This window comes from Stegostoma tigrinum, chromosome 5 (genome assembly GCF_030684315.1).
Source record: "Stegostoma tigrinum isolate sSteTig4 chromosome 5, sSteTig4.hap1, whole genome shotgun sequence".
NCBI classification, from domain to species: Eukaryota; Metazoa; Chordata; class Chondrichthyes; order Orectolobiformes; family Stegostomatidae; genus Stegostoma; species Stegostoma tigrinum.
In genome coordinates, this window is record NC_081358.1 from 96,384,752 (window position 1) to 96,407,715 (window position 22,964).

The 22,964-nt window shown below is 40.6% G+C and overlaps 1 protein-coding gene across 2 annotated transcripts in view; it reads left to right on the plus strand.

Annotated features, from left to right (window-relative positions):
* Window positions 1–22,964, plus strand: part of pth1r (parathyroid hormone 1 receptor) — a 120,331-nt gene that overhangs the window by 61,001 nt on the left and 36,366 nt on the right. For both annotated transcript variants that reach the window (XM_059646372.1, XM_059646373.1), the window contains exons 3-4: window positions 12,909–13,019; window positions 17,408–17,532. In XM_059646372.1, the coding sequence (XP_059502355.1) occupies window positions 12,909–13,019; window positions 17,408–17,532 (236 nt within the window). The remainder of the gene's footprint in view (window positions 1–12,908; window positions 13,020–17,407; window positions 17,533–22,964) is intronic.

Consider the following 22,964-nt stretch of genomic DNA (forward strand, 5'->3'; position numbering starts at 1 on the left):
AAGCGTATGGATAATGATGGGATAGTGTAGGGGGAGGGGCTTAGATTAGTTCACAGGTCGGCGCAACATTGAGGGCCGAAGGGCCTGTTCTGTGCTGTATTTTTCTATGTTCTATGTTCTATGTTCTAAATATCGTAACTGTACCTGCATCCATCACTTTCCCTGGCAGTTCATTCTACACAGGAGCCACTCTGTGTAAAAACATTGTCCCTCATATGTCCTTTTTAAATGTTCCTCCTTTCACTTTAAAAATATGCCTCCTAGCTTTGAACTCCCCAACCCTAGGGAAAAAGACCCTTGCCATTCGTCTTAGCTATGGCCCTCATCATTTTATAAACCTTAGTTAAGGTCACCCGTCAATCTCCTACACTCTGGTGATTAAAAGTCCCAGCCCATCCAGTCTTTCATTATAACTCAGACCTTCCATTCATGGCAACATCCTGGTAAATCTTTTCTGAACCCTCTCCAATTTAATAATATCCTTCCTACAACTGGGTGACCAGAACTGTACACAGTACTTCAGAAGAGGCCTCACCAGCATCCTGTATAACATCAACATGATGCCCCAACTTCTATCTGCTCAAGAGTCTGAGCAATGAAGGTAAGTGTACTAAACGCCATCTTAACTACCCTGTCTACCTGCGAATCAAATTTCAAACAATTAGGTGGCTGAACACCCAGGTCTCTCTGTTCAATAATACCTCCCAGGGCCCTACCATTAATTGTGTAAGTCCTATCCTTGTTGTATTACCAAAATGCAAAACCTCACATTTATCCAAATTAAATTATATCCACCACTCCTCACCTCATTTACCAATTGATCAAGATCTTTTTGTAATCTTAGATAGCCTTCTTCCCTGTCCTCGATACCACCAATTTTGATGTCAGTCTTTTTGCATATGATCATGCATTGCTTTAGTATCTGAGGCATCATGAAATGTGCTGAATAATCAGGGACAAACATGCCCACATTTGACCTGATGATGGAGCAAAGGTTGTTGATGAAGCCGTTGAAGATGGTTTGGTCTAGGACACTTCCCTGAGGAATTCCTGCGGAGAAGTTTTCAAGCCGAGATGGTTGCCCCCTGCAACAACTACGGTCAATTTCATTTGCACTGAGTCTGACTCTAACAAGTGGAAAGTTTTCACTTTGCTTCCTATTGTAGATGCAGATGGAATGTAATATGAAAAATGTGAGGTTATGTACTTTGGCAACAAGAGTTGAAGAGCTCAATATTATTTTAATGAAGAAAGAAAGGTGGAAGAAAGCTACAGAACAGACGGCTTTGGGAGTACTTGTCCATGAATCATAAAAAGCTGGCATCCACCTTCAGCAGATAATAGGGAATAAAAATGAAATGATGCACTTCATTCCAAATGTAATGAAGTCTAAAAGAAGGACAGTTGTGCTAAAACTATACAAGGCACTGGTGAGACTGCAGCTGGAATATAGGGAACAGTTTTGGCACCTTATCTACGGAAAGGTATACTTGATGTGGAGGTGCTGTCTTGGATTGGTGTGGAGAAGGTCAGAAATCACACGACACCAAGTTATTATTCAACAGGTTTATTTAAAAACACGAGCTTTCGGAGCACAGGGCCTTCGTCAGGTGAAGTGAGAGAGAAGCCGATAGAATACTGAATTTATAAGTAAAAGATCAAATGGTCATATCACTAATGAGGATGTATTAAACAAACCTATCATGCTGTTCAATCTTTAATCAGCTAGAGGTTTTAATTGATTAATATGTATATATAAATCGCCAAACTTTTTTCAAGTCACTGTCCTGAGAGGAACTAAAGGTTTTATCAGTGTAAAGAAGAGGTGACATTTTAGGTCAAACAATGCATATTAGGTGTGAGGCATTATTCAGAATCTATTTGCGTTTTGGTTTGGAGTCAGACTGGTTTTATTTTTAAAGTAGGAATTTATAAAACCCAACATTGACTGGCAGTCTATAAATTGTATGCTTTTTGAACAAAATAGAATATACCTGCAAATGCAATTTCACCCCATAGTTTTATATGGATATGCCGAGTGTGTGAGAGAGAGAGTGTGTGTGTGTGTGTGTGTGTGTGTGTGTGTGTGTGTGTGTGTGTGTGTGTGTGTGTGTGTGTGTGTGTATGAGTGTTTGTGTGTCTGTGTGTGTGTGTGTGAGAGTGTGTTTATGTGTGTGTATGTGTGTGTGTGTGTATGAGAGAGAGAGAGAGCGAAAAAGAGTGTGTGTAAGGGAGAGTGTCGGTGTGAGAGAGAGAGATAGAGTGTGTGTGAAAGGGGGAGAGAGTGTGTGTGTGTGTGTGTGTGTGTGTGTGTGTGTGTGTGTGTGTGAGAGTGTGTGTGTTTGTGTGTGTGTGTGTGTGTGTGTGTGTATGAGTGTTTGTGTGTCTGTGTGTGTGTGTGTGAGAGTGTGTTTATGTGTGTGTATGTGTGTGTGTGTGTATGAGAGAGAGAGAGAGCGAAAAAGAGTGTGTGTAAGGGAGAGTGTCGGTGTGAGAGAGAGAGACAGAGTGTGTGTGAAAGGGGGAGAGAGTGTGTGTGTGAGTGTGTGTGTGTGTGAGAGTGTGTGTGTTTGTGTGTGTGTGTGTGTGTGTGTGTGTGTGAGAGAGAGAGAGAGAGAGAGAGAAAGAGTGTGTGTAAGGGAGAGTGTCTGTGTGAGAGAGAGAGACAGAGTGTGTGTGTCGTGAGAGAGAGAGAGAGAAAGAGAGAGAGAGAGAGTCTGTATAGTGTGATAGGGACACCTGTAGTGTGACATGAGTCCCAGGTCCTGATTGAGGCTTTCATGGGGACTGAACTTGGGGCTATGAGCCTCTGCTCTGCAACAGGGATTCTGGAGATTGTTCCAGAGTGCCTATTCATCTATCGTTGTAGTGTCTGCATGATTTTGCCGATATACCATGCCTAAGGGCATCCTTGCCTGCAGCGTATAAGAAAGACAATGTTGGTCGAGTCACATGAGAATCTGCTGTGCACGATGTTGGTGGCACAAGATAATAGTAGGTATTGGAGAGACTGCCTTATGAGGAGAGTTTGAATAGGTTGACTCTGTATTCACTGGAATTTAGAAGAATGAGAGGTAACCTCACTGAAACATGCAAGATTTTTGGGGAGCTTTACAGGGTAGATGCAGAAATGTTGCTTCCCCTTGTAGAGAGTTTGCAACTAGAGAGCATAATTTCAGAAAAGGGGAACGCATATATAAGATACAGATGAGGAGAATTTCCCCTGTCAGAGTGATGTGAATCTGTGGAATCCCTTATTGCAGAGGGCAGTTGAGTTTGCATCATTAATGTTTTCAAGGGTAATATAGTCAGATTTGTAAATAGTGAGGGAATCATAGGTCATGAGAAAAGGCAGCAAAGTAAGTTGAGGATTATCAGATCAAACATGATATCACCGAATGACAGAGCAGGCTCAATGGCTCTGTACCTTTCTTTTATGACTTCATGGTGAACTCCACCCAGTGGGTGGAGTGTACTCGACATTGGGATGAGGTCCACTTACAGACCTCAAGTGGCGCCATTTCATTCTATGGGCTTAATTAGGTGGACACAAGAAGGAGACATGGTTGTCACTTACCACCTTCCAGCCTGACTAAATGACCCATCCCCCACTGTCAAATTTGTCTTGGGGAGGGTTTCAAATTCTGGACAAAATTATTTATTGTATTTAATGAGGCAACTCAGCTAATTCAACCTACATTTGGTAGCTTTCTGTGGAGCAGTTCAGCCAATCTCACTCATCCACTCAATCCCCATAACCCTGTATGGTTACTTCATTCAAGTGATATTCCAACTTTCTTTGGAAATCATTCATCACTTCCATTTCCACCATCATTGCAGACATTGAGTTCCAGGTCATCCTAAGACTATCCCTCCATATTTTGCACTAAGTGTTAAATTTCATCCCCTTGCTGTTATAATATCAACTAACTGGAACAATATTTTACCTTATGAAGTTACAAACAAGAATAGACCAGTCAGCTAGTCAAGCTTGCCCCGCCTTTCAACATAATCATGTCTGATCGAATGCTTCAATGTCGTTTATTCATCCCATCTTCATGATATTGTACCCCACTGGTAATCAAAAATCTATCGATCATTGCCTTAAACTACTCAAACAATGAGCTTTCACAGCCCGATTGCAGATACTACCAAAAGTTCACTATCCTGTCTGTCTTATCTAAACCTGTCACACTCTTGCGTACATTTATTAAATCTCTGCTCAATGATCTTTGTTCCAAGAAGGAAATCTCTTCTGTTTTCAATCTAATCTTGTAACTAAAGATCCCCCATGCCTGGAACCTTCTGGTAAACGTCTTCTGCACTCTTTTGAGACTCTCACACTCTTTCTAAAATCTGTTACTAGACCTGAATGCAGTATTCTAACTGAGACCTAATCAGAGCTTTATACAGGTGTGGCATAGCTTTCCTGTATTTGTACTTAATATATCTATCCATAATATTATTTATGATCCTAAGGGTCTGGGCCAGAAACGTCAGCTTTCCTGCTCCTATGATGCTGCTTGGCCTGCTGTGTTGATCCAGCTCTACACCTTGTTATGTCACCATATGACTTGTCACCTTCAAAGACTGATGCACCTACACTTCCAGATCCCTCTGTTGTTGCACATGTCTCAGACCTGTGCCATTAATTTATATTGCATCTCCCTATCCCTCTCCAAAAATGCATCACCTCAAACTTCTGTATCTTAATTTGATGCGACAATCTTCTGACTCAGAGGCAAGGGTGCATTTCACTGAACCATGGCTGTCACAGTCAGTGATTAAACAATGGATTTGGCCATAAGATCATATGTAATGTGTCCACTGTGGCAGCAACTGTAAAACTTTTGAGAATCCCTGGACAAGGGAACAATGTGTAAATGGTGCTAGGAAATGTAAAATGTGTGTCCAGTTACACGAGCTGTGAAACATGTGCACCAATGTGGTAATGGGTATGGGATGCTGTGTTTTGACCTTGAACCTCTCAGTTCTGATTGAGCCATCATCTATCGGAAATGTGACTACCCGGTTGTCAGCTTAGCTAAGTTGCTCTTCCTTAGCTGACAAAGCTCACCGTGCAGAATTGAATTTGAACTTCAGTGAGTCTGTGGGCCAGGATCACTTTGGATCACCTTACCGTGAGTTAGAAATGAAGGGGCAAAAATTTGAAGGAGTCAGTTTAGTTGAGATTGAGCATCTTTGGAGGAGTGTGGCAGAAGCGGCTACACTGAGACAGTGAGACAGGGCAGCCTATGGAACCTAAGTCATTAAATAATAAAATTGGCTCTGAGTTGTTTGCTTGCTGAAGGAGCTCAACCTTTTAGTGATGTGTAAAACCTTGCTGTGAAACATTCCATAGTTTATTATTGTTTATTTTTCTAAGAGGCACTGAGTGATCTTTCCTTTTTGCCAGCTTAGCAAGGCTTCTCAGAGGTTGTGCAGAAAGAAGGCGAGAGGAAGACGGGGGGGGGGGCGGGGGGGGGGGGGGGGCGAGGGGGGGATGGGCAGGTGGGAAAACTGTCTCTGCTGAATTGGCAAAGCGCCTCATCCTCCTGCCTGTCAACTTGATTCATACCACCAAGTGCAGAAAAAAAAGGCTTATTTGGCAGATGGCACTACTTCAGTGGCTTCTGTGGCCTGTGAGCAGTGCAAATCAAGTCTAAGAATTATGTGATATTTGCTTCAAAATAATGTTTAAGGTAGGCAAGTTGCTGGCTTAAATTGATGTAGGTCAAAAGTATTTGTTGAACTTAAAAAAATTGTTCTTTATATAGTTCATATATAATGAGACAAAGGGTTTAGCATTTGTATGATACTTTCTGCAACCTTGGGACCTCCTCAGATACTTTGAGGGATTCAGTAACAGTGCAATTACAGCAGCCAACTTCCACAAATCAAGATCCCACAAACATCAACAAGATCAACTGCTTTCTTTACACAATCTTCATTGCTGGGCCTGATTACCGGTCTCATTAAAATTGAGTCTGTGGTTCTCCTGGATTTTCAGTAAAAGCAAGTTAGTCGACGCAGAGGTCTTTAACAGATGTAATGTTCTGATTTAAACATTGGTTTGTCATTTTCTAATAGTAACTGAAAAATGCTTAACAAATTAGAATGATTTCAGAAGTACTGTTCTTTTGTACACTGTTTATCAAGGCAATCTGACTTGATTCAGTCATCTAGTTACAACTCTGTCCCTGATAGTTTGTCAAGAGTGTATCTCCAAGTTACATGCTCAAACTGGCATAAAATATTGATTCTTCATGAAGGGGGTCGGGGTGGTGGGCATGTTCACATTGGATCGGTATTCCTATGTCAATCAATTGCTATTCCAATGAGAAATGGTATGGCGTATCAGATTGAGAGACAGAAAAATCCATTCCAATTCCCAGAAGTACCATCTCACACAAGAGAGGGCGCATAATATTCATCAAACTCAGGGAAATAAATCATTTGGAATTGCTATATGCTCCATAGATAAGAAAAAATGTCTTGTCTGTCATAGCTGGAACCTATGGGCAATCACCCCAGGGAATTGTGGGATGACTGTTTTTAGCAATGTGGTCAGGGCTGTGTACTGAATTTTATTGCAAACATTCCCGACCTTGTTTCAAGTTTCTCTGCTACACAGAAGCATGCTCTGTGTACCAGGTTACCACTGCTTGCTGTCATCCAAACACCTAAAATTAGCCTCGAAGAATATTTTATTCCCACATACCACAATATCCTTTTATTTCCTTCTCTGGATGACAGTGTGTTTAACACTGCACTGTTTTCAGACAGTAAGTAAAACTCCACACTAGCTTATGGGCTGGGCCTGAGTGAGAGAGCAGGATCATAGAGACCTGGGCCTCTGAAGCAGGACAGCCAAAAATAACTTTCTTGTTTACTGAAATCTTTGTAATTCAAGATTGTTTTTCTTTAAGTTAGGAGAATCTGGAAAATAACATTTTCAGTAAATTTTAAATGGGCAGCAACCTCATACTGCTGGTAGGACTATTTTGGAGCTTGGTTCTGTAAAATCTTCTTTAACGTTTATCATTGCTGACTTTTTGTCCCTCCACTCCTCAGTGTGCTGCATCAGGCATCATAAGATCACATAGTTCAACTCAGTCATCTATTGAAATGTTGTGTTTCAATTGTGTTTTACTGTATTATATGAGCAAGTGTTATGTCCATTAATGCACAATGTGGTGTGTCTCAAGTTCACACAGGGAACTGAGTTATTGTGCAAGCGTACAGTTTTTACACTAATATTTTAGTCCAGAGCTGTGGATAGTGGTGGGTAGAGCTCCAAAATTCTCTGCATCACAGCTGACCAGGAATCTCCCCAGCTTTCACCATTAGCATCTAAGGATAGAGAAACAGAGTTAATGTTTAGAGTTCATTGAACCTTCTTCAGAATGGTTCCTAGTGATGGGGGAGTCCAAAACCAAGGATCACGAGCTAAGGAGATCAGGTAAATCACTTAAGACTGAGATGAGAAATGTATTCACCCAGAGATAGATGATCCTGTGAAACTTGCTATCACAGAAAAGAGCCAAGGTTAAAAGGTTGCTTGATTTCAACAAGGAATTGGAAATAGCTCTTACCATCTTAGAGCATGGAAACAGGGCCTTTGCCTAAACTGGTCTGTGCTGACCATGGTGCCCACTCAGCTGGTTCCAACTGCCCTCATTTGGTCCATATCCCTCTAAACACTTCCTATCCATGTAACTACCCAAATGTTTTTTAAATGTTACTATTGTACCTGCCTCAACCACTTTCTCTGGCAGCCCATTCCATATACGCACCACTCTCTGTGTGAGGAAGTTGCCCCTCAGGTCCATCTTAAACTTTTCCCCTCTCACCTTAAACCTATGCCCTCTAGTTTTCCATTCCCCATCACTGGGAAAAAGACTATGCATTCACCCTATCTATGCTCCTCATGATTTTATACACCTCAATAAGGTTACCCCTCATTCTTCTACATTCCAAGGATTAAAGTCCTTTCGTGGCCAACCTCTCCCTATAACTCAGGCCGACTTGTCCTGGCAACATCCTTGTAAATCTTCTTTGCACACTTTCCAGTTTAACTATGTCTTTTCTATAACAGAGTGATCAAAACTGTACACAATACTCCAAGTGCAGCTTCACCCATGATTTATACAACTGTAACATAACATCCCAACTCCTGTACTCAATGCCTCGACCAATGAAGGTCAGCATGCTAAAATACCTTCTTTACTACCCTCTCCACATATGAGGCTGCTTTCAACAAACTATGTACTCGTACTCCTAGATCCACAACACTCCTCAGGACCTTACGGTTTACTGTATAAGTCCTACCTTGGTTTGACTTTCTAAAGTGCAGCACCTTACACTTATCTGTATTGAATTGCATTTGCCAATCCTCAGCCTACTTCCCATCCAATCAAGATCCCACTATAATTTTTGATAACCTTCCCCGCTATCAATGATACCTCCTAATTTTGTATCATCTGAAAACTTACTAATCATGCCTTGTACATTCACATCCAGATCATTTATATAAATAACAAATGACAAATGTTCCAACACCAACCCCTGTGGAACACCATTAGTCACAGGCCTCCAGCCTGAGAAACAACATTCAACCATCACCCTCTGCTTCCTACCATTGAACCAATTTTGAATCCAATTAGCTAGCTCTCCCTGGATCCTACGCATCCTAAAATTCATGACTACCATTGCCATGTGGGACCTTGTTAAAGGCCTTACTAAAGTCCATACAGACAACATCCACTGCCCGACCCTCATCTATCCTGTTGGTTACCTCTTTGAAAAACTTGACACAATTTGTCAGACATGACTTCCTAAACACAAATCCGTGCCGACTATCCCTAATCAGACCTTGACTATCCAAATGTTGGTCGATCCTGTCCCTCAGTATCCTCTCCAATAACTTGCCTACCACTGATGTCAGGATCACCAGCCTGCAATTCCCTGGCTAGTCTTTGCTACCTTTCTTAAACAATGCAACTGCATTGGCCATCCTCTAGTCTCCTGGAACTTCACCAGTGGCTAAAGATGAAACAAAACTGTCTGCAGGGGCCACTGCAATTTCTTCCCCAGCCTCCATAATGTCTGAGGAATGGACATGGGGCCAAAGGGATCAAAGGATATTGAGGAGAAGAGGAAACAGGCTATTGAGTTGGATGCTCAGCCATGATTGTAATGAATGGCCGAGTAGGCTCAAAAGGCCAAATGGCCTTCTTCAACTCATTTTTCTACGATTTTTGGCCTAGTTCTTATGTAACGGGTGCCATGATAAGTGGTGCTACACCAGGTACAAATACCCTGCTGAAGGCAAAGCTGACATTATGGTGGCAGATCTGTGTTTATTAAATAGTAATTTGTTGTGCATTACTGGACAGAACATTCTTGTATATATTTTGCATTAATACAACATTGTTACTGGCTGAGTTTCTCCAGCAATTTCTGTTTAGTTTGCCTAAGAACTCCAGCATCTGCGGTGCTTTGTTGTATTATATCTTACCAGAGTCTTGCTTGAATTCACAGAAGTGCCTGTCTATTCCTTTAACAATTGAATCTTCCATAACTATTGCATTCCCACACTTTGTCTTCCTCTCCAGTACAGCAGAACCAATAATGGTGCAACAAATTTAACATTGCTGCTTTCCCTCAGAGGACATTCTCCTCCCCTATATCCAAAGTGAACACCTGTTTTGCTGGGGAAAATCCACAGGAGATTCCTGCCTAATCCTCTTGTACGGCTGACGGCCGTCCATTCCCTTCTTGCTTGTGAAGTTTTAGCATGCAGTATGAGCACCTCCATCATGTTATTCAGGATACCCTCTGCCTTATGGATGGTCCAGCTGCTGGAGTGTCCCTAGCTGCTGCAGTTGTTCCAAAGTCCATGCTTTCAGAAGTTGTAACTGGAGACTCTTTCTGCTCGACTTCCCACATACAGCAGGAAGAGCAAAGCACAGCTTTGGCATGACCTACCACTTTAAATCAAACCTTTTGGGAGATGCTTAATATTATATAATATCAATTGCTCCCTGGTCCTCACTACTATCAAATATATACCTTACAAACTATAAACCACAAAAAAAATCAAAGAGTACCTCTTCCTCACTTCCTTTCTGAATTGAATTCCTACTGTGCCTCAGTTGTGCCTCGTTCAGGTTGTGCTCCCTCCCAACTGCTAATACAAAGCTTATTGACATGAGTAATTATGTGGGTAACATGGTATACATCAACTTACATTTATTAAAACCATATATTACAATCATAGTCCCTTGTCTGGTTTGTTAACACAATGTTTGGTTATAAACAGTAGCATGCCTCCAACAAGGTGTCATATTTCAAGTGGTCCCACTTAAGGGGCCAGTTAAGAACGATACCTTTATACCATATGTGCTCATGTTATGAAACAGCAATGTCTCTTAAAGGTGTACAGAACTGCTGAGATAGAATGCAATAGCCACCTTTGTTAACAAAGAAAACATCCCAAACAAGTACACATGGATGTACAAACCATGTATTGTTAGTTTGATAGTTGTACAGTAAAACACAATGTACAAAATTAATGATTATAACTAAACCTTTGATGGTTTGATAACTTAACCTAATCTGATGACAGTGTATCTGTCCGAAGAGGTACATGTTATGTTCAGGTGTTTGTGGTTGACAGCTTTGTTATCTTGCTGCTGGTTGCTGTCACTCAACAATATTGACCAGTTGTTATCATTGGAGTTGTTCTTCTCACAGTCTTCATGCATGAATGTCATGCTGTAAATTGGCCTGAACATGGTTCTGGTCCATTGCAGGGTAGCACCATGATGAATACTGACTTTGTATAATTTGGACTGCTTGAATATTTTGGAAACCTTTGTTGGTATACTTGGATACTTGACTCCCACTCTCTGCCCAATTCATTGTCGCGTTAGGCCTCTACCTTCTTACTGGTCTTATCACTTTCATTCTGCTCTGTCTTTGACAATGAGTACCATGAGTCTCAGAATAGCTAGGGAACTGGTTTCTGGGCAAGATCGTTCACACTTACCATCCAGATATAAATTATGCCAGGAATGGTAACCCATTCTCATGAAAATGCAGCAATGCAATGTGAAAATATTATTTTGTTGCTTGACAGGTGATGATCATTGATTTGATAGTATGTATCATTTACCAAACTAAATGGTTTGAGCTTGGACAGCAGGATGATAATGTGAGATGGATCCCTCCCCAAATGGCATACATACTGGATTGGTTTGTCAGTGAACTGCAGTCTTTATCAGATACAATTTGTTCTAGGACACCAAATAATGTGATGGGTCTACTCATTGTGTTGCTACGTTGATGAACAATGGAAAATTTACATAAGTAATCTGTCACAAGGATAGACCCTAGTTCTGAAGAAAGGTCACTGGATCTGAAACATTAACTCTGTTTTTGCCTTTACAGATGCTGCCAGACCTGCTGAGCTTTTCCAGCAACTTTGCTTTTGTTCCTGATTTACAGCATCTGCAGTTCTTTCAGTTTTTATTCAGATCGTTCTGTACACTGTAAATAGGCCTGTTGCTATTTTCATCCAAGGCAGGGCAGCATTGTGGGTGATTCAGTTGGGAGATGATTGGGCAGGATGTGCTAAGGGTGGTTGGGTGTGATTGGAGGCTTGTAGGCTCAGGAGGGTCAGGTCAAGAGCGTGCCCTATTGGGTTTGAGATGTGTTGAACTGAGGTATACTCATTACTGAAATTGATTTTTAATCAGTAAGAGAATCAAGGTTTATGGAGAGAAAGCAGGAAAATGGAGTTGAGATTTTCAGATCAGCCATGAGCTCATTAAATGGCAGAGGAGACTCGATGGGCCAAATGATCAACTTCTGCTCCAATGTATTATGGTCTTATATGTTTGTTGGACCACTCAAGGTTGGGTGTTCAGAAGGTGTTGGATCAAGTAGGATGTTGGGGAGGTGCTGTATTGGGTTGGAAGGGTGATGTCTGAGGAGGAGCAATTGGGGAATTGGAGGGAGACGGTCAGTGAGTTAGAACAGGTTTTAATTATCTTACCTTTTCTGGATAACTATTCAGTTAATTGAGGCAGAACTCCCTGTAGTTTGTGAGTCTAACTCTGAACCAGAGACATTTTTGGAGGGTCCCGCTTGATGGATAATTACCGTCAGCTATTTAACTTGCCAGACAATTTCAAGCAAAGGGTGCATCGGGACCATCTCCAAGCGGTCCAAGGCATATCTTTCAGGGTATGTCGTTACAACAACTACCTTCCAGTCAGAAGATCTGGGTCAAGGAATTTGAATAGTTTATAAATATTCAGACAAGCCTATGCAATGTTCAAGTGGTTAAAATCATCACACTGGAGCTTAGGAAATGAGGCTTTGGATTTCTCACAATATTCAAACTCATCAAAACTATTTAGAACTATAGAGATATGTTGTGTCTCTTTGTGATTAATTATATGATATAAGCTTGATGTTATTACGCCAATACATAAATTTGGCTAGCATGAGTATCTTAGCACTTAACAGCTGCCATTGGTCTGCAGACCCACGTCTCCCTTTGCCTGCAAGTTATTAGCAATTCTATCAGAATTATTAACTTCTGAATTTTCCACACACATAATTGCCTGATTTTAACTGAAGAGCTTTCTCTTCCTTATCTTCTTACATTTTAAAATTCATGCTCTCAACATCTCCCCGGATAAGTGAGCACCTGTTCGACTTTCAAGTTGTCCTACACTAAATAGTTTTGGTTTATTATCTTTGTGTTGTCCAGAAGGTGATTTAACCTGGTGTAATCCGTTTTATTGTCACGGCCCATTTTACCTACATGACATGATGCTGATTGATCTACACACTTTATCTTTTTACTAACCCATGTTTTATACTTTTTTTCACAGAAGGGTACTGTGCTCCCCAGTGGGATGGGATCCTTTGCTGGCCAGAAGGACCACCAGGGAAATTGGTGCCAATGCAATGCCCAGATTATATTTATGATTTCAACCACCAAGGTCAGTAGCTGTTACATGATCTTTCGGGCCTAGACCCTGCTTCAGAAATGAGGGAGGGGAAGGGGGATCTGAAATAAATTATTTCAGATCCCCCTTCCCCTCCCCCATTTCTGAAGGAGTGTCTAGGCCCGAAATGTCAGCTTTCCTGCTCCTCTGATGCTGCTTGGCCTGCTGTGTTCATCAAGCTCCATTCCTTGTTATCTCAGATTCTCCAGCATCTGCAGTTCCTACTATCGCTGTTACACAATATTCACTACAAGCACAGTGTGTTAGAAATTATAGACTTAAATTGCGACAATTCCAGAATTTTTGACCATTTTTCCACAGAAAGGATATTGAAAAAAGTAAACAATTACTTTAATTGTTGATTTTGAAAGTCTCGCAAGTTAAAAAGGGAGATGTTAAAAAAAGATAACAAAGTGTGAAGCTGGATGAACACAGCAGGCCACCGAGCATCTCAGGAGCACAAAAGCTGACGTTTCAGGCCTAGACCCTTCATGAGACAGGGTCTAGGCCCGAAAGCTCTCTGATGAAGGGTCTAGGCCCGAAACGTCAGCTTTTGTGCTCCTGAGATGCTGCTTGGCCTGCTGTGTTCATCCAGTGCACATTTTGTTATCTTGGATTCTCCAGCATCTGCAGTTCCCATTATCACAGATGTTAAAAAAAAGTTAGTTTGCTTAAATGCTAGTGAGGAAAACTTAGAAGTTATTTTCTCATGGATTGCATATAATTTGGTGGCTTCTCTGCGTGTCTGGTCAGCCAGTATGTTGGAGGGATTTGATGCCTTTCTGACAGTCAGATATTTTCATGAAATACATTCGCCATTACATTTTGAAACATAAAATAGTTAAGGTGCAAAATGAGTCTATTCAGCCTGTTGTTTCTGTGCCAATCGTGTCTATAACAGCAACTCATTCGGTGTCACTTACCCTCCTTTTCCAAGTAGTCTTGCATATCTTTCTCCTCAGAGAATTCTGTTCAGATTATTCCATTGTCTTTTTGAAAGCAATGATTGAATCTGCCTTGACCACAATCTTGGCAGTGCATTTTATATTCTAACCACTTGATGACTAAAAAACATTTTTCTCAGTTGCTTGTCTTGCCAATCACTTTGACCCAGTCGCTTATTAAACCTTTTGCCAACAGGAAGAATGTCTCCAATCTTACTCTGTCTAGACCCATCATAACTTTGGGCAACTCTACAAAGTCTCCTCTTAATCCCCTCTGAGCCAAGAAGAGCAGCTCCAGTTCCTCCAGTCCTTCCACGTAAAGACATTTCTCATCCTTAAAAACATTCTTTTCAATCTTTCTTGCACCCTTGCTAATATCTTCACATTTTTCTTAAAGGTGGACTCCTTGGCCAGAAATTAGTGCGACATCAGGATCCTCCTCCACCACCTGGAGCACCAGTGGGAGCCCAGCATCTATTCCATGGAGCAGGCCTAATAATGTTTAAGTGCCTTGCAGTATGTAAATCACCTTGTGGGGTGGGAGTCTTACTCCAGACAGCCATTGGCTTACATTGGGAGCTGTATCTGCTGCCATAATGCACTGAGGTCCAGCCAGAGCATCTCCACTGCAACCCCTTGCTTTATGTGAAAGAGAGTGCGATGGGGTCACATTGCAAAGGGTTAAATGTCAGGTCACCATCGTCTTTCCATGCTGTAGGGCTGCTCTCTTATTAGAGAGAGACAGCTGGTGGTGATTTAACCTGAGGGTCACCATACCTCAGGCAAGGGGAGATATTGAGAAGGAAAGTCTTTCACTGTAACCTCAGCCATTGGAAGGGGGGTAATTGAACCCATGCTGTTGGCATCATACTGGTTTGCAAGCCAACCTAAATCAACCAAGGTAAGGACAGAAGAGTGAATCAGAGCATCCCCTCCACTCCATCCCAGTTCTGCCTTTCCAATGCCTGGGTATCTTGATCTGGTATTGAGTGCCTGCAATAATGAAACTCCTCCTACACAGCCCCAAAAGAATTAGCTGGACTGTCTTCAGGAGGCACAGGAAAGCCACGTAAGTCTCAGTAAATCTCTGAACCACCCGTTAAATTCTGTTAGGCCCAGGGATAATTCCTCTCAAGTGGCATATTAATGAAATTAATTGACATTTCATTCCTGAATATTGGAATTCCTGCACCGATTCCTTGTTTGCCCAATTTAAATGGGGCTAGTTTTCTCAATGCCTGGAAATTGATAGAGTGACAGTTGCCTGAATGTCTTTCCCTTTAAAACCTTGCATTCATGCCTGCTCTGGCAGGTGCTACTAAATTTTAGTCTACTCCCCTAATTAGTACTCAACCAATGTTTTATGTAGGCTCATAATAAATTATTTGCTCCTGTACCCTATTTCTGAAGCCCAGGATCTTGCATCCTCAATTAACCAGTCCTCTCAATTTGACTTGCAACCTTCAATGATTTGTGCAGCATTTCTGAAATATTACCTTTTATTTTATATTGCCTCTTTTCATTCTTTCAAAATGAATCATTTCATACTGGTCGACATTAAGTTTCATCAGCCACTTGTCTGGCACTTTCTATCAGCCTGTTTATATTCTTTTGAGATCTCTCACTATCCTCATAAAATTTGATCATATTTTCAAGTTTGTGTCGTTCACAATTTTTGCATTTGAGCATCTGTACACCTCAGTCTAGGTCATATAGATCAGAAAAATAAGGGTTCTAACCTGAGGGAGCATGACATATATTCTTCCTCAATCTTAGTATAGGTTTGATAAAAACCAATTCACAATTACTCAGTGTCATTCAGCCAGTTGCATATTAGCGTAGCACACTGTCTCTCTGATTCCGTGAGTTTTAACTTTGCTTGCAAGTCTGTTTTTTGGCACGATATCAAAGATTTAGTCTGTACTGCCCCAGGATATATTGGCCTGTTTATGAAAAGTGACAGAGCATTAGAAACTTTTTCACAAATTAACCTATTAGTAATTTGCGAAGCAATAGGCAAAAAAATAGTTGTGTAACACATAGCTATTGATGGTTGTAATCCTACAAAATACTTAGAGTCATAGAACCATACAGCATGGAAACAGTCCAATTCTTCCATGCTGACCAACTTTACCAAATTAATTTTATGAAAAATTATTGTTTCTAGATGTTTTCCCAACACAAAAGTCAAACTGATTGGGCTAAAATTGTTTAGCTTAACCTTACATTCTTTTTTGTACAAGCGCTTGCCATTCTTCAGTCTGCTGCTACCACCCTGAGTCGAAGGAAGACTGAAAAGTTATAGTGATTGCCTCTGCAATTTCCATTTCAATTCCGTTCAATTAATAACTTTGTAGGAAAGGCTTCCAGGGAATAATATTGATTTTATATTAAGTGTGGGAATGATTTTCAAGTCTTAATATATTAATTCTAAATAAATAAAACTCTTGGATACGATCGGCAAGTTAGCTGGTGGATTGGAAAATAGCTATTTTCATTCAATTATGCATTTACACCCCAAACTGTCCTGTAGGAGGTCATGGCGAGTGCATTCTCAGAACTGTTTGAATAGAAAACCAAACTTGGGGCTATTTTAACTTGAGGTGTGCAAGTGAGATTAATTCTCACTATAAACCTTATAGAATCATAGAATCCCTGCAGTGCAGAGAGAGTCCATTTGGCCCATTGTTTCTGCACCAACCCTCCAAAAAGCATCCCACCCAGACCCCAACCAACCCCATTACTCCACAGTTCCCATGGCCAATCCACCTAGCCTGCACATCTCTGGACACTACTGGGCAATTGAGCATGGCCAATCCATTTAACCTGCACATCTGTGGACTGCAGGAGGAAACCTGAGCACCTGGCAGAAACCTTTACAGTCATAGGGACAATGTGCAAACTCCATGCAGGCAGTTATCGAAGGCTGGAATCAAACCCAAACCTCTGGTACTGTGAAGCAGCAGTGGTAACTACTGAGATATCATACTACTCAGTATTCTTAGGCCATTGTAGATTTTCTGACAGACCGTGGATGCATTTTGGAAATGGGATTTAGTAAATTATTTGACATTACGAAACTTACATCTAGTGGGCTATGACTATATTTCAAACATTTTCTAAAACCCTGCCCTTCCCTTTGATTAGACAGCCATTTATTTCCCCTCCCTGCTCCTCCTCTTCAATATCCACATCATTTCTGTTAACACCTTTGTTATTTGAGAGAGACTATATTATTAGGCTTGGGATCAAATCCTGGAGAATAACTTCTAAATGTTCATGCAGCTTGTGCTTTGGCTATCAGTTTTAAGCCATTTTTAGCAAAAAGAGCATCCCTCAAACTGAATTGTGCCTCAAAAATCTCTCTTATTGAGTGAGCAGCTGGCAGCATCAGTGAAGCTGCGCTCGGCATTAACTTTCCATGTGTTTTATTGCCAGGCCATGCTTATCGACAATGTAATGTGAATGGGAGCTGGGAGCTTGCACCAAGCAATAACCGAACATGGGCAAATTACACAGAATGTGCCAGGTACCTAGCACATATGAACCAGGTTGCAGAAAAGGTGACTTTACCCCATAAATCATTTTTATCACAATGTAACTTTATTTTTATGTTGTCTCGGAATATTTGCAGTGACTATTTTTAGCAACTATGGTTGAAACAGCAACTTCCACAAATGGCATTAAGATATAACAACTGGGTACATTTCCTTTTTGAGAGGATAGGAAGAACTTTCTGTACTTCTTCAAGCAATACAATGGGACTTTCACCTTCCTATCCAGCATTGAGTTAGCATCTCATCCATACATCTACAACCGTATCCACAGGCTTTTCCGGTCTAATAAAACATATCGGGCTGTCAGTCCCCAGAAAATTGCTCTGAGTTGAGGCCTGCTGCATACCCAAAGTGGATGCACCTTCTACACAGGGTGATAAGCAGCTTTGATGAGTTAACATTTTGTGTTCATCCAGCTCTACACCTTGTTATCTCAGATTCTCCAGCATCTGCAGCTCCTACTATCTCTGAAACATGAAGGGCTGTTGAGTCTAAGGTGTTGAGCAAATTTCAGAAGCAGCAAGACAATGTTTAACTGTGTGAGTAGCTAGGGCTTGGAATATACTGTCTGGAGGTGTGGTAGACCCAGGTTCAATTGAGACTTTCAAGAGACTATTGGATGACTATATGGATGAAAATAATGTGCAAGGGCGTGGAGGAAAAGGGAGGGTTTGGCACTACATGAGCTGCTCATCTAACAAGCATAAATTCACTGTTGGCTGAATGTCCTCCTCCAACACCATAACACTTCTGCGATCCAGTGATGTCGTAGGCAGATGATTAGGGTTGGTAATTTGGAAAGGTGGAAATAAATCGGCTGAAGGGCTTTCTACAGTTGAATTAATCCTATAATCTCATAAATTGTGCAGTTCACATTTTTGCTGAGTATTCCATTCTGTTAAAGTTCAGGATAAAAGTTACTTCAAGCCTCTGATCTTACATGTCTGGAAGTTGGATGTTCAACACCATTCTTTCATTACAGCTGAGCCAAGGTTTGAACAACATTAAACCCAACAACATTAGCAAAGTATCTTGATTATATGGAATACAGCGGGTCCAGGAAAACGTCCATTATCATCTGAAAAATAGCCTCGCCACACCTATCTTCCATAATGCTCAGCATTTTATGAAATCTGATTGTATGACTACCTTTTCTCCAATCCAATTCTCTGAGCAGTGGGTATTATAAATTTAAACATGCAGGGGTGCAAATAATATAGAGCCAAACTGAGTAGAAAGATACTTTTCATCCAACATATACGTCTTGGTTCTTTACTCCAATAATTCAAATTCCCTCATTTCTCCATTCCAGTGGAAATATTCTCACTACCTTATCCCAAAATTTGCAACCTCACACTTAGTTAAACATAGAACATAGAACATGATAGCACAGTACAGGCCCTTCGGCCCTCGATGTTGTGCCGACCTGTCATACCGATCTCAAGCCCATCTAACCTACACTATTCCATGTATGTCCATATGCTTATCCAATGACGACTTAATGTACCTAAAGTTGGCGAATCTACTACCATTGCAGGCAAAGCATTCCATTCCCTTACTACTCTCTGAGTAAAGAAACTACCTCTGACATCTGTCCTATATCTTTCACCCCTCAATTTAAAGCTATGCCCCCTTGTGCTTGCCGTCACCATCCTAGGAAAAAGGCTCTCCCTATCCACCCTATCCACCCTATCTAACCCTCTGATTGAACCTGACACGTTCATTCCTATTTTATCAAACCGTTTGTCAGTCCGAGCTCTTTTACAACACTCTTCACTAACTCTAATTTAGTGCTTTGTTCATATCTAATCAAGTGTTACATTTCTTCTGACACTGTAAACACTTGTGAGATCTTATGAAAGCTTTGTGAAAATTTGCCAACATATGTTTGTTTCAACCATTTTTTCACTTACAAAACCTCTACTAATTTGCAAAATGCAGCTTGATGCTTTGATGTGCTGATTGCCCTTGGTAAACAAACTGATTCTGAAATGCTGACTAATTTGTTTTCATGTATAGATTCTAATAGTTTACTCCAAACTGAGTTTAGTCTGTCTTTGCCTAATTTATCTCTTTTGAACAAATGTTATATCAGAGATGCTCTCGCATCATATTGTATGTTTAAGGGGCAGCACGATGGCTAGCCCTGCTGCCACATTGCAGCAGGGATCTGGATTTAATTCCAGCATCAGGTGACTGTCTGCTCGAAGTTTGGATTTTCTCCTCATGTCTGCGTGGGTTTCTTCTGGATGCTCCGGTTTCCTTCCACAGTCCAAAGATGTGCAGGTTAGGTGGATTGTCCATGCTAAATTGCCTGTAGTGTTCAGGGATGTGCAGGCTAGCTGCGTTAGCCACGGGAAATGCAGGGTTATAGGGATAGTGAAGGGGTGGGTCTGGGTGTGATGCTCTTTGGAGAATTAATGTGTACTTGTTGGGTTGAATGGCCTGTTTCCACACTGTAGGGATTCTATTCTGTTGAAGAATTGTGATGAAAACCCTGGTATCTCCACCCTGACTGCTTACAACCATCTTGAATCCATGGAACCAGGGCATAATAAAATTCATCCTGAGTTACTCGATTCATTTTACAAACAATTCCTTCTTATACTCCTCTTTAGAAACTGTTCATGTCCTCCAGTTTCCATCACCATTTGCTAAAAATATTGGTAACATTTTCCCAGTATCTCTTACCACAACTTCGTCTCTCAAAAAATACAGTCCATTGTTTGGCCACATCCCTACTCTCAAAGTAAATATTTAAATTTTGAGTCCTTGCAAAGACCATTGTTATTTAATTTGGTATTATTTACTGGTCCTTGGTCATAGTCATTAAAGTCCTTTTATTTCCTTTCAGTAATTTATTTTTGAGATATAAATGTTGCTGGCAAGGCTGGTATTCACTGCCTGTACCTATCACCCACAAGGAGATGATAGTGAACTTTCTCCTGGACCTGCTGAATTCCATGTAATTAAGGTACCTTGCTAATGTTGTTAGGTTTAAATGTTGTTCAAACCTTGACTCGGCTAATGATGAAAGAATGATGTTGTGTATCTAAGTCACCATCAAGACATGCATACTCAACAATCTAGAAATGAAAGGGAAGCCAATATATGGGAACGCCATTACCTGCAAGTTTCCTTCTAAACCGCACACCATCCTGACTCAGGACTGCATCACCATTCATGCACTGCCACTGTGTCAAAATGTTGGAGCTCCCCTCCGAAAGCACTATGAGTGTACCTACGCCTCATGAACTACTGTGATACAAGAAAATGGCTAACCATCACTTTCTCAATGATAATTAAAGATGGGCAACAAATGTTGGCCTAGTCAGTGGCATCTATATCTAGTCATGAAAGACTAAATAATAAAATCCATCTCAATGCAACTTTGGGGAATTCAGGGATAAGATGTTCCTGCTGCCCTTTTCCCTCACTTTCCAGCTCCCAACAACACTTTCTACACTGCACATAATTTTCTGTATTATTGATGATTGTAACTTTACCATATTTTTTAACTTTATAGCTCTCTTGTATTTATTCAGTAGCCATTTGGCAGTACAGAACTGAGCAATGTTGAAAAAGGGATAGATTCTTTTCAAAGCTTCTTTCTTGCATTCATCAGTTTGCAAGAATACTAATTCAAGAGGAAAACAATATTTGTATTCTGTGCGAGGAGAATATTTGTTGTTTGGAATGTGGATTCTGACTCTGGTGTATGTTTTAATTCAATAAAAATGTGGCAGTCATTCACTGATTCAAATCTCAGAGCAATACACTGACAAACCAGAGTCAACCTGTGTGATTAAATGCTTAAACAAAGCCTGACAGTTAACTGTCAATCATCATTAATTGGTGCATTATCCCCTACTAATCAAAGACCAATTGTCAAACAATCAGTACCCTCCCTTGTATTGGTATTCTGTGAATTATGTTAATAGTTGCAAGACAAAAATCTTTGAGAAAGTATGTTTGCTCAGTGATAGTCTGTTTATTCACTGAACTCTATTCCTTGACACATTTTCTTTTCACTTCACAGCAATGTATACATTTCAATCTGCATTTAACTCTTGGTTGATGATTTTCCAATATTGAACCGCTAATGCATTTTTGTAATGTTTCTGTCCAACCAAATCAAATTGGATTCTTCTTCTCTAACTGAATGGTGTAGTTGCAAAATGTTGGATCCCAAACATTTCAACACAACAGTGACAACATCGGGGAAATGGATTTTTTTTAACAGCCATTACAAACATTGGAGCTAATCCAATCTAACATTACACTGGGATGGTCAGGTTGATGACAGTAGCAGCTCTTAGGTTTATCTGCAGCACGTCAGATCTGGGAAATATCTAGTGGATTATTGTGAGACTTGAGAGAAGTCAAGTTCTTGTTCTATGAGGCAATTCATAGGCATAAGAACATGTGAGCCTCAGATTATGGGCTGGATTAACGCAATAGAGCTGGGAATCTCGAGTTAGGGAATCTCCTGACTTGTCAAATATATTGCCATTGAAAAAAACTTCCAATGTAATATTTCTGATTGAAGGATCAGGGTCATTTGGTGCAGGGGTGTGATTGAGCTGAGCTTGTTCCCTCAGTGACAGTTTGGTCATTTAATGGAAGGCAGTAAAGGCTGAGGCAGGATTTTTAGAAAACCAGTTTTGTTCCTCTGAGACATGAGTCTTGCTTTACAAAAGACAATTCATCCTTTTTTCCCTCGCCAACTCTGGATTCACTGACTCTCTATGCCCTCTTACTCCTCACCCACCCTCATGCCAGCTTTTATGTCACCTCATACTCCCATGCCATCCCCATAGCCACTGACCCCAGTATCAACTGGGGGCTGACCTCTGGAGTCATCTTGAGATAAAAATGAAAATGCACTTCTAACATGAGCTGTCACTCATACAAACTTCATAAAGCAAAATATATCTCATTGATGTTGATTAAATATGTCATTAAATAGTCAACTTGTTGTAACCCAATCTTCTGCTCAATAACTACTTCAAAAGGTAGATAATCTTTGTTTAGCTTCTCAATGCTATGAAATAAGTGTGATCTCAACCTCCCCCCACTGAAATGAAATCAGTTTTCAAAACTCAGCCGAGTTTTCGTCATGAGTTCAGTTGCAACAGTAGTACTTGTGTAATCTCAACAATGAAACATATTGAAACTGCAATAACAGAATTTCGTGTCTCAATTACGTCAGATTGTCAATCAGCCAATGTACTCCAGCATAAGATTTCTTTTAAAGTATAACTGATACCTAAAGCTTGTTTCTTTACATCTTTGACAGGTTGAGGGTTTAAATAATTTCAATTGTTTTATATTAATTAAATAAAGATCATGACACTTAAACAAACCTTATCCACCTTTATGAATCTAGGAGTAAGAAAGGAGGGAAAAAAGAAAAAGACAAAACAAAGAAGGAAAGA